The sequence below is a fragment of the Saccostrea cucullata genome, unplaced genomic scaffold, assembly GCF_032062105.1.
Source record: "Saccostrea cucullata isolate Sc308-1 unplaced genomic scaffold, CSIRO_AGI_Scuc_v1 ctg2672, whole genome shotgun sequence".
NCBI classification, from domain to species: Eukaryota; Metazoa; Mollusca; class Bivalvia; order Ostreida; family Ostreidae; genus Saccostrea; species Saccostrea cuccullata.
Window position 1 is genome coordinate 75729 of NW_026938264.1, and position 12951 is coordinate 88679.

The window sequence follows — 12951 nt, forward strand, 5'->3', positions numbered from 1 at the left end:
TCAGTGTTTTCGGCCTTGTTCGTCATGTTGGAATGAGAGGAACTCTTGTTCATCTACCTCAAGTGTATCACATGGGGTGTAACACTCCCTAATAATGTCAAGCTCAAGTCGCCGTAACCACTTCTGAGACAATAGATGGCCTGGGTGCAAACCGTCTGATAGCAACTCAAAAAAGTATCTCTTTTTTCCCCGTCTGCAGTCCCACAAGTCAGCGTTGAACTTAAGTGTGTTTCGACCTAGACCTTGATTTATCTGTTCAATATGTGTATTGAGGAGATCTACCTGTATCTCAACTTGTTTGTCCGAGTCGAGGAATACTGTTGGATTCTGGTACCCCTTGATATCGTTGTACAGGGAAACTAAATAAATAGGTATGCCAATAAACTTAATGCGGCAGTTATTCCCAAGAATAAAATCTTTGGCCCTGTGAAGCTCTTTCACAACAGATGATACTGTATCAGTCACCTTACCACGAATGTTTATATATTTTCCTTGTTTTTCTGTTATGTCACAAGTTCCACCCCAAAAGTAGACCGTTACTGGCTTGTGTCCTTTAGTAAGATGAGGGAACTCTTGTATCAATAGGTCTACAAGCTCCTTGGTTGTTGCCCCCTTCTTATACAGGAAGACGAGTGGCAAGGATGTATTCTGTCTTATCTGCTCCAATCGAATGCCTTTAATGTCGGAGACCAAAACTGCTATACTTCGTGCCTCTTCCTGTGGAACTACCAATGGTCGTGACTCTAGGAAATGCACCAAATCCTTTTCTGACCGCTACAATAAACTTTGTTCGCAGTGAACAATGAAAATTATTTGATGTCCAAAGTGATCGCAGTGAGCACCAAGGGCATGCAAATTTGTTGACAGTAATTTTATTTAATTTTTTCCCCCTTAATTTGATTACTTATAATTATCTAATTCTCCTCAAAATAAATGAATTTTATTTTATTTCAAAAAATATTCATGAATTTACTTGTAATTTACTCGAAAACTTTGTTAAACTTTTTTTTTCCTAAAAAATTGATGCGAGTATACACCCTGTACCTCTAGAACTTAATTCTATAAATAGATTACATAACAAACATTCAATTTCCACGATAAATTCAATCAAAATTAACACTTGTTGAACATTGAATTAAAGAAACAAGATTTTTCTGATCACGGCAGTGTTTAGTTACTGAGTACCTCGAGATATTCCCAATCGGCACCCCCATACATTGCCATGAAACACGTGCGCTTAGCTGTGACAATCTGTAAATCGTCAAAATAAACAACAAGAGGCCCAGGGGCCACATCGCTCACCTGAGTGAAAATCCTTCAATACTTGCAAGAATTATGCATGTAGATGTTAGAGTAAGAACTTCCTCTATCTATTCACTGTAATTGGGCTTGATACGAGTATAAAATTGCTAAGGATCAGACTTTCTTTTCAATCACTGCTTAATGCCTACCTCATTATCAATTTAGTCATAAAGAGGTCAATCTCAGTATTTCTGCAAAATATAGCACTTGTACTGTCAACTCTTAAGTCTAATATGCTAACATTATAAAACTATTGCATAATAGTGAGGGAGACATGAAGATTTCTTTGCCCATGAAAAATCTTTTTTTCTTTTTTTTTTTTAGGGGGGGGGTGTAAATTAGCTATGATAGTTGTATAATAAAAACAGAAAATGTGAATAAGATTTTAGTTTTATTTATTAACAAAATTCAACAGACTTGCTAAAAATTTATCAGACAATAAGTAGATAATACAGTATGATAAAAACTAAGAAGCATTAATAACAACCAACTATCTAAATTTTAGATGAATTCAACAAACAAATATACACACAATATCAAATATGTAATATTGCAAAAATTTGTGACAGAAATGCATAACATTTTTTACAGGAAATTTCAATACATCAAAGTAATCATTTGAAAGATACAAAATACACTGTATTTATTAAAGTTCACTTAATAGTAAATCTTTCCTATACATAACGAAAGCGAAACTTGGAAAGATTGCAACTGGAAGTGAATGAATACATGTTTGATGGTCAACAGACTCTGACTTTGAATTTTAAAGAATTTTTAACGAGTAACATTTATTTGGAGTACCTGCATGAATCAGATTTCCTAAACTTTTAGGTAATATTCCAAAATGGAATACACATATGTAATTAAGATCTTTTTGCAATCGATTATTTTGTTTTTTAAGACCAGTCATGAGAAATTATAGTGATCCACCTTTTTTTCCTCTCCTTTATAGGAGAAACTGTAATTTTATAAAGAGGTAGGTTTACCTCCCTTTACGGGCTGTCCATTGACCCCCTCTTTTCATACTTACCTGGGTATAAGTTTTTAATATATAAATTCATTCTCATTAGGTTATAATATTAATGGTGGTCACAAATTAAATATCTCAATGCTGGAGAATATTTAAGGAAAAAATAACATGGAGTTAACTGAAATTAGCAATATACCAGTAACTCAGAATGAATTGTCAGTTACTGTCTGATTATGCAGGTTGCTTTCCTATTCTACTTAAGTAACTAAAGTGTAAGTAAAAGTAAATGTTTAACATGTTTAAAGCAATTTCTGAATGTTTTGAAATACAAAAATACAATCAACTTAAACATTTTAACACAAGAAAGCAAAAAAAGATAAATAATCAAGTCAAAATATTTCACCACAAAGTTTCATATATACAATGAACATTATTTCAAAACAGGTGCATCTATCGGTTAATTTGTTGACCACCCAGCCTGTTTAAAACCTCAGCAATTGTAACATCTACAATACTGCATAAGGTTGATTATAAAGTAATTACATAAAGACTTGAATTACATTCATGATAAGAATATTGACAGTGATATTGTTATTGCATTTGTTCTGGGAAAATATTAATTCATATACACTGTTAAAGTTTATACTCTCATGTACTCAAGTATTGTTCTGTATGGACTAAATGTCACAAGACAAAGTAACATTAATAAACTAACCATATTTCTATACAGAAATTTTTTTTTATGAACAGATGATATCTGGTGAATACACTTTATAAAACTATAATAAAATACAGCATTGAACTTATATTAAAGACACCAATTACTTGATGCAAGTGTATATTTCTAGAACAACTCAAATCATTATTTAGCAGAACTTATTAATTTCTTTTGATTAATATATCAAACTTTATATACTTGCCTCCATTAACAATTCATGTAATCTCAAAATATTTCATGTTCTGGGTATTTTGAAAAAACCAAGTTCATGATGTTCATGCATCATTAAAAAGAAGAATTTAAACAGTAAGGCTAAAAGTCTAACTCAAACATCAATACAGTATATACATATATAATATATAAACTTTAACAAATAATACAATGATCATCATTTATTTTACATGAATGATTGTCACTGATGTACAGGAATTTTCCTTAACATGCAACATTCAATTATTTCATACATTTATTAATTGTCTGTTGAAAATTTATCAACAATAAAAGTCACAATGAAGGTTTACTGTTTCACAAAACTTTTAAAGTCCAATTGTTTTGTAATCATTAATGAGTTTTTTTTGGGGCTATTCCATGCACATAAATATAGTTTTAAGTATACATATGTGTAAAAACAAACAAAATTTTACATCAAGTAATTGGTGCCTATAAGATACTGTATACAGGGAAATATTCGCCCCCCCCCCCCCTCCCCCTTATACTTTTGCCCGTCATCCATCTTAGAAGAAGACATATTTAAAACGGGGAAAATTAAAAGAACACAGTTGATTTTTTCAACAAAATTGTTACTGGGTGATTTTAAAATGTTGCAAAATTGTGCGAAAGGATGAAAATAACACAGGGCGAATATTACCCTGTATACAGTAACCAATGTACCAAATGTCACAAAGTGACACTGGCACAATGGTAGGTGGGAGAGGGGACAAGAAGACGTATCTCCCCCAAATAAGTACTCATGCGTCCCTAATATCAGATTTATAATGTACAGTACACCATTTTATGGTCTGACCAATATGCCTCAATTACATCAGTTTCACTGTGAGGGAAGTTTGTGAAAATCAAATCAAGTTGTGAACCTAAATCATGAGTTACCTTTTTTACCAATTGTGTGCATTTTAAATTCAACTTCATAAAGTTCAGAAATTCTTTGTGACCTGTAAACAAAACAAAATTGAAATCTCCAAGAATTATCAATTTTTTCTCTGTGTCTACAAAAGGTTTTAAGTGCAACATAATTTCACGTTCAAATTCTTTAAAAGAACATGCTGGGAACTTGTAGAAAACAACTATCTGCACTTCTCCAAAGTCTCTGAAATTAACTAAAGCTATGATGAACTCGAGCAAAGTGTTGCTGAATTTTGAGATACATGTCATCAAATGGTCCTTTTTAACATATAATGCTGTTCCATGATGAGGACGATTTCTGTCACTTCTCTCTTCATGATTAAACAAAGTAAAGTAACTTTCCATCATAAAATTCTGTTCATCATTGATGGTTAATCTTGTTTCTGAAAAACCAATAACATCTGAGGCTACAACATTGGGTTCATTTTGAATTTCATTGAAATGTTTGTGAAGAGATCTTGCATTATTAAACATAATTTTTAGTTTGCTCTGCTCGGCTTTGTACAATGGAAGATAACACAGATTTAGAGGTGCTTCCTGCCTCATTCTATCCATTTCTTCTACAACTTTTTCATCCACAGTTAATGCTTGCTCATTGAAATTTAGAATATGCAACTTGTCAACAGATCTAACTCTACTAAGAGCTACATAATGAATGTGGGGTGTTTTCCTTATCCTTGACTGAGACAAATCCACTACAATTTCATCAACAGTGCAGCCCTGAGCCTTATGGATTGTCTTACCAGCAGCTGGTCTTAAAGGAAACTGTATTCTTTGGTATGTAGTTGAATTGAAAACAAAAGATCGCTGACAGTCAAATATTGGTGTCCAATCATCCATAACATCATCATGGTAAAGGTGGCGGTATTTCTGTCGAGTACTTCTCCCTACTGCAGAATCCAAAAACTTCACCCACACTATACTTGGCCTTGATACACCTGGTAATCTGTTTTCAACAAGACATACAGTACATGATGAACCATTTGTCAAGCCATCAGTAACATCAATATTAACTGTAATGTCATATATCATTCCAATGGCTAGAGTTAGTCTTGTCATGAGGTTTGCAGTTTTGCTTACATCATCTTGATTTTGTAATGATCTGAGTAGTCGGTCTTTCACAGTCTTACTATGGTCTTGAAGGACACTGTCAACAGCTTTCACAATGACTTTTTCACCAGGAAGTTGCTCTATAAGTTTATTGTTATATTCATCTACTTTCGCATTCATTGTAAACAGATGGGGAGCACTGTGTGGATAATTTGGACTATTTTCAGTAATGATGCAATTGTGAATTATATCCAAGTCCGCAGAAGTCATCTCATTGTGACGAAGACGGTTCAAAAGCTGTGCAAATGATAAGTCATCCTTTTGTCGCATTACTTCATCTAACTCAAATAAGGTGAAATTTTCTTTCCAAAGATTACATGCAAGTGCTTGGGCATTTTGTTTTAAATCCTGAAAAATCCATCCATCCATGATTGGTTTAAGTTGAAAGAAATCTCCAACAGCAATAATACTAATGTCTCCAAAGGGCCTCTTCAAACCAGTAAGAAGCTGAAGTCTGTCGTTGATAAATTGCAACTTTGCATTGCCAACCATTGAAATCTCATCTATGATGACAACTGACAAATTTCTGTATTTAGTTCTAAATGTGTTCAGTTCATCACAATGCATGTTTTGTTGCCTTTGGTTAATTTTCTGATGAAATGCTGAAGCAATTGTTTGACCACCAATGTTAAATGCAGCTTTACCAGTGTATGCACAAAGAAGAATTCGTATATCGTCTGGATTTTCTCCCTCCTTAGCACATAAATACCGATGTAAAGCTTGATAAAGTGCTCTGATTAACACTGACTTTCCAACGCCTGCACCTCCAGACAGATATGCATGGATAGGTTCCTGTTTACATTTGATCCACTGTATAACATGATTAAAGAATTCACGTTGCTTCAAATTGAGACTGGCTACAAGCTTTAAATACTCATCATCAGGTAATCTAACAGAACTCTGCTCACTCAGTTGTCTTGTTGATGGAATTCCAACATCATTTCCTATATCATACTCTCTCTGCTCAATTGGCCTTTCAGGATTAAAGTGCACAAATTTTTCAGAGTCAACATTTCCTTCATATTCATCTTCTGCCTCAGTTTGTTGAGCACCAGGAGCTAATTCATCATATGCTTCTGTCAAATCATCTTGTGCCATCTGTTCTGCCTGCTCAAGCATATCTGCATTGTGTTCATACTGTTTGATTTTCTGAGTTAAGAAAAATTTCTTTTGGTTAAATGACTGCTCAAAGCTCTGCTGTCCACACAGAAGATCAGAACTTTCATTTCGCCATGGAGTGAACAGCATTAGTTTTTCTCTATAGTAATTTTCTGGGTCTGTCTTTAAACTGTAGCGCACATATCTTATAACTCTTGGAATTTTTCTGCGCCTTATTTTGATTCCATTTTTCAACACAACTAATGTGCTGTCATCTTTAAATTCACTTTCAGTATCAGATCCACTGTCTTCATTTTCTGACTGGTGTGTCTCATCATCATTTGTTTCCATTTCAGACAGCTGAGTAACATTTTCTTTTGGGAAAACTACATCTATCTGTGAGACATAGTCAGCTAAGCACCAGTTTTCAAGTTGTTTTGGACGTTTTGCATACCTTTTGACTATGTTACTGCATTCTATGTCTGTGGAGTTAGCATTCAACTTTTTAAGTTCTGCATCAGGTTTGACAAGTATTACACGATCATCAATTGGAGATGTGTTTATAAACATTACATCTCTTGATGCTTTTGTAAGGGGCATTTGCAAAACCAGATATGCTGCTTCTTGTGCTCCAACTTCAACACTGTTGAGGAATTGATTTCCAATGTGTCTAACTTGTCTCTTAATGTCAAGATTGCCCTCTCTTGCTTCTTTCGCAGCTCTACTCAGAAGATCACTCATTCCTCTTTGGGATTTACTTATGTATGATACAATATACATTGCACAAGCATATGGGTCCAATACATATTGAATGTCAATATTAGCTGCCCATGCATGAAGAAGAGTACTGTTGTAAGCATTCACTCTGAGGTCGCAAGGTTTCCGCTTTAGAAATACTTTGGGTCCTTTCAATGAACTTCTGATGCATTTGATATAATCATCTTCAGATAGTTGTAGTACATCCTGCAAAAACTCTTGGAAACTAAAGCTTACATCACAACCATTCTTAAATTCATTCATTTTGTCTTGCATAGCTTTATGCATCTTCTTGTATTTCTCAATTTCACTGTCCAAAGGTTCTAATATCATTGTAGCTTGGAGTGGTGGGAGTGGAAATCCAAATCTACAAACAGCCTTTCCTCTTTTTTTGCATGTTTGTGAGTGTTTATGCACCTGTAATTCTAGCATAGTGTCCTCTGCATTTCTTTCACATCTTAAATAGCTATCAACAAATGCAACAATTTCCTTTTCATCATTTTCCAAGTATTTTGGAGCATTTTCAATCCAAACAATCATGTGAACATGTGGTGATCCCCTTTGTTGAAATTCAACCCTATAGAAGAAGTCCTGTACCTTGCCAATAGGATGATGATCACTCTTAAGCACAGTATTCAAAAAAGTACGAAAACGATGATCAAAATACCTGGTACATGTAATTGGGTCTTTCTGAACTAACTTTGATTTTTCAGTCCATGTCATGCTCTCAATTTCAGAATCTGTGTACTCTCTGCCATCATTTAAAACTCCCAGTGCCCTTATCAGATCATTCCATCATGTATCTGCAGCAGAAAAGGACATAAACCAAGTTGGTAGACCAATCTGTCGTATCATTGCAAATACATCTTTCTTCCTTGTTTCAAGATAAGGAGGAGAATTTCTCAACTGCTTGAATACATAAAATCCCTCATTGTGTCTGACAATGTTGTTAATTTGATCAGGATTTCTTATTTCATTAGCAGTAAAGGTTTTCCCCTTTGTTTTGCATTTTCTAAGAGCTAAATTGCATTTGTCTGTAACCTGTTTTAGTTGAATCTTTTTCAATTTGAAAAACAAATTCGGTACAGACTGTGCAGCACGTCTATCAACACTTCGTAATTCCCACTTGGCAATATCAGCATATGAAATGGATACTTGACGCTGATTGTTTTCTACTCTTCCTTTACCACAAAATATTGTTGGAAATGACAAATACTCAGCCATTTGATCTTGATGCAAACTAAGTGGACGCTGTCCCTCTCCTGGAGCAAATGTGAAGACCTGATTCATATCATACGAGTCCCTGTCTAGTAGTGTATCACAATTTCCATCCTTACCACTACTATCAACTTCACAGAATTCATCCGAGTCTGATTCATCTGATTGGTCATGCACTGTTGAATCTTGTTTGGTGTGGCCCTCTATAAACTCTCTCATTAATTCTGTTGCTGAATTGGTAACTTCATGGAACCAGTTGTCATCTATGTTTATATTTGAATTCTGATAATATTCACTGTTTTTCATTAACCAATGTAAAGCAATCAAAACCTTTGTAGGTCGGATATTTTCATGAGAATAAGAGTGTTGAAAAGATAGTTTTCTTTTTAGCTTGACAGGTATTGTGATATTCTCATCAAGTCTCCTGGGAAGACTATTGATTGTTGGTTGTATGTCAACTGGCACATTTACAACATTTCCTTTTACAGAATACTGCCCTCCTCTTGGTAATTCTCTTATCTGCATGAAAGGAATTCTTAAGGATACAAGTCTTTCTTCCAATGGTAACAAATTTAATTCACTTGGTTTTTGTATCCATGTCATTCCATTTGCAAAAGAGAGTTTTGGAGTCCGACCTTCTTTCAAGCTTGAATTGCAGGTGTTGCAAATCCATTCCTGCCCATTTACAGACTTTGTATTCGTAAGATACTTTTTCTTGATTTCAGCATCCAACAAAACATTATCAACATTTGAAACACTTTCATGAAACCATGTCTGTTGGCAACATGTGCATACAAACACAGGACCCAATCTTACATTGTTGTGAAAATTGTCAACACACTCCTCCGCATCAAATCCATATTTACTTTTTCTGTATCTTTGTTTTTCAGTTTCAATATAATCCAAATTCTTCCGTGAGTGTGCTTTTGATTGTTTTGCAGCAATATTTTCTGATGTTCTATATTCTTCATTTTTTCTCTTTTCTTTCATCTTCAATCTTTCTTTTTCTAATTGGTTAGGATTTTGTCTCATTTCCTTTTTCTTCATGAAATCTTTTATTTGCTCATCATGCCTGTAATCTTCTTCTTGCCTTTTAATTCTCTTACTGTCTCTTTCCTTGTCTATAAACTCTGGATCTTGTCGTTTTTTTCTCATACTGTCTCTTTCCTTGTCTTGAAACTCTGGATCTTGTCTCTTGTTTCTCTTACTGTCCCGTTCCTTATCTTTAAATTTTGGATCTTGTCTCTTGTTTCTCTTATTGTCTCTTTCCTTATCTTTAAATTCCGGATCTTGTCTCTTGTTTCTTTTACTGTCTCTTTCTTTTCCTTTATACTCTGAATCTTGTCTCTTGTTTCTCATACTGTCTCTTTCCTTATCTTTAAATTCCGGATCTTGTCTCTTGTTTCTCTTACTGTCTCTCTCTTTTCCTTTATACTCTGAATCTTGTCGCTTGTTTCTCATACTGTCTCTTTCCTTGTCTTTAAATTCCGGATCTTGTCTCTTGTTTCTCTTACTGTCTCTTTCTTTTCCTTTATACTCTGAATCTTGTCGCTTGTTTCTCATACTGTCCCTTTCCTTGTCTTTGAACTCTTGATCTTGCCTCTTGTTTCTCATACTGTCTCTTTCCTTGTCTTTCAGCTCTGGATCTTGTCTTTTGTTTCTCTTGCTGTCTCTTTCTTTTTCTTTATACTCTGAAACTTGTCTTTTGTTTCTCTTACTGTCCCTTTCCTTGTCTTTAAACTGTGGATCTTGTCTCTTGTTTCTCATATATTCTCTCATGTAATCCTTTTTATCTTTCCTCATCTCTGTTGTTTTTAAATGACCAGTACTACTACCAACAGATTGTTTGTTTGTGAAAGCAGTTGTTGACTGATCTAATCTACAATATTGATGTACACTTTGATTATTGCTAGGGAAGCTATGAATAAGTGTACGAAAGGCAACAGGCATCACCTCAAATTCAGTCGCAAATTCGATGTGCATACTTTCATACATTGCATACAGAAACCCTAACAAATCATCTAAGCAGCAACTGTGTCGCATCAAAGACTTTCCATCACAATCAGACAAACCATTTTCCCCATGAGAATGCGAGTCAAAAAAATAAAAATCATTGTCTGAAGCTTTGTACAGTGCTGAACATATCGAGCCAATCATTATTAATACATACCTTGATAACCCCAAAGCTTGTTGCAGACATTCATGTAGAGTTTGAATTTGATTTCTCTTATCATCTGTAACTAATAAGCCAAACAATGTACCAAACTTATCTACAATGTGATGATTTTCACCAGAATCAATATGAAGTGGTAGTTCATCAAACATCAGTAATCTGCTTTTCAGTTTTCCAGCACTCTGAAGATTCTTCACAACTGCGTTGTACAAATTATCTCCCTTGAGCAGAGTCAGATCTAAAAAGGAACTAGTGAATGAAAAATTTTCATATGAATTTGACAACATCATAAGTGAATTGCATGTACACTGATTACCTCTTGAAAATGATGAAAACCTCATACTTCCCTGATGGAAAGACCCAAACACCAGATTATCTGAATTCTGATGCATACAATTACCTTGCAGTGCCTGTGTTGTTTCATTTGAAATATTGTTCATTGTAAATTGAGTAATATTTTGAGTTGTAATCTGAGAGACATTCTGAGTAAGCAACTGAGATGAATTCTTAGATAAATTCTGAGATAAATTCTGATTCAAAGTGGTCTCAGGGAGAGCCGCAGAGACCACTGTCACAGGGGTGGTAGAGATCACCCCTGCCGGTACAGATGTCATAGGTGTTAGGACGTGGCCTACACCCAGAGGCACAAATGGTTGGACGAGACCATTCTACTTGTCACCCACATCTGCCTTACATGATTTCGTCTTCTTCACAGCAGCCTTCTTCCAAGTCTTCTTCCTAGGCATTCTGTGATCTACAAAAAATACAAGAATGTTATAATCTATACTATAAAAGATTGATTAAAGTAGTCTGTACTTCATACATACACACATTCTTAAATTAATAATGCTGCCATCACTGATGACACTTTCAAAAATATATAGCAGTAGGTTCTGACGCGAAAAAGATCTTTCCTGCTCAATGGCCCCGAGTGCCAAATGTAAGACAAAATTTGCAGCTCTCCACCAGCAAGTGGTCGCACCTTCACGAGTGAAAAATTCTCAAGAGGGACGTTAAACAATATACAATCATTTAAAAAGGGATGTAAGTTACATGTACATGTAATTGGTAAACCATTTTCACATAAAACTTACCTCTAAGATGTTTCACACATTTCCAGAAATTATATGTACCATATAATTATATCATTACATTTATATGCAAGTTTTCTAGTTATGAGCCAGACAGAATTTTACCATATTTGGCCATAGCATCTTTATTAAAGGTCAGAGCGACCTACTTTTTGTGCACGACACATCGTCTATCCAAGAAGCATAAGTTGACAAAATTTGATAATCCTAGGCCTGAAAGTATTGAAGTACTGTTATGAGCCAAACACAAATGGACAGACGGACCGACGGACATGAAGCCTATAACATAATACGTCCCGTCTTAAGGGTCCTCCACACATATACAGTTATGTTCTCATATTATTGAGCATTACTTTTAACAAGCATATCAACCTTTAAAAACTGATCAGGGATTAAAATGTAATTTATACGGAATTTTAAAAATAATTTCACAAGTTTCTAAATGTTTTTCCCAAGACGTTTTAATATGTAGCACCAAAAATTGTCTTACCCTATTGTATATTTTTATGCTCACAGAATAACCATAAAAATTTAATTTTATCAATCAACATATTCTTTAGAGAAATTTAATTTATAAACAAAAGATGTGCCCCCCTTCCCCCAATTGGAATTTTTCCAAGTCCAAAAGTAAAAAATGGCACACTCGTACCCAAAACAAAACTTGATCTAGATTTTAATGTGATATATCTGTATACCAAATTTCATTTTAGTATGTACAACGGTTGCAAAGAAAATGAACAGAAACTGCAGATGATTGTAATCTTAAGTTCAAGGGGCATAACTCCGTAAAAAATGGCGCGCTCATACTCAAAACAGAATTTGACCTAGATTTTAATATGATATATCTATATACCAAATTTCATTTTAGCATATACAACGGTTGCAAAGAAAATGAACGGAAACTGCAAATAATTGAAATTTTCCTAAGTTAAAGGGGCATAACTCTGTAAAAAATTGTGCAATCATGCCCAAAACAGAACATTTGTATACCAAATTTCGTTTAAGTACGTGCAACGGTTGCGAAGAAAATGAACGGAAACTAAGTGGACCGACAGACAGACAGCATCAACGCAATATGCCCTCCCTTCTTCGAAAAGATTAGAAAAGACTATAATCCTAGTCTTTATAGTAAGCAAAATATCAATGTTTTTAATAAGTGTAAATTTTGGTCAACTTTGAAGTGACCTTGAGACCACGCCCTTTGCCCCAGGGTCATGCCTTGAACAATTTTTAATCTTCAACATATCCCGACCCTTGTATGTAAGTTTGGTGAAAATCTGCCTGGTGGTTCTGGAGAAGAAGATTTTTAGCAACCAGTACTTTTGGTTTTACTTTCGTGATTATCTCCCCTTGTTTTAGGGTCCCATCCCTAATT

At 34.6% G+C, this 12951-nt stretch overlaps 1 protein-coding gene across 1 annotated transcript; it reads right to left on the reverse strand.

The window, feature by feature from the left end:
- LOC134249865 (uncharacterized) lies at positions 1-7817 on the reverse strand. Its single transcript, XM_062732230.1, has 2 exons — positions 4247-7817; positions 1-743 (listed from the first exon to the last, which is right to left on the reverse strand). The coding sequence occupies exons 1-2, from the start codon at positions 7815-7817 to the stop codon at positions 1-3; spliced, it is 4314 nt and encodes a 1437-aa protein (XP_062588214.1).
- Positions 7818-12951: the final 5134 nt, after the last annotated feature.

Excerpts from the sequence above, each read along its gene's own strand:
- LOC134249865 (XM_062732230.1), bottom strand. The coding sequence starts at position 7,817 with ATGACATGGACTGAAAAATCAAAGTTAGTTCAGAAAGACCCAATTACA. Across the intron at positions 744-4,246 it reads TTCTTTTAAAGAATTTGAAC|AGTCACGACCATTGGTAGTT; the intron begins GTGAAATTATGT and ends TGCATTTCCTAG.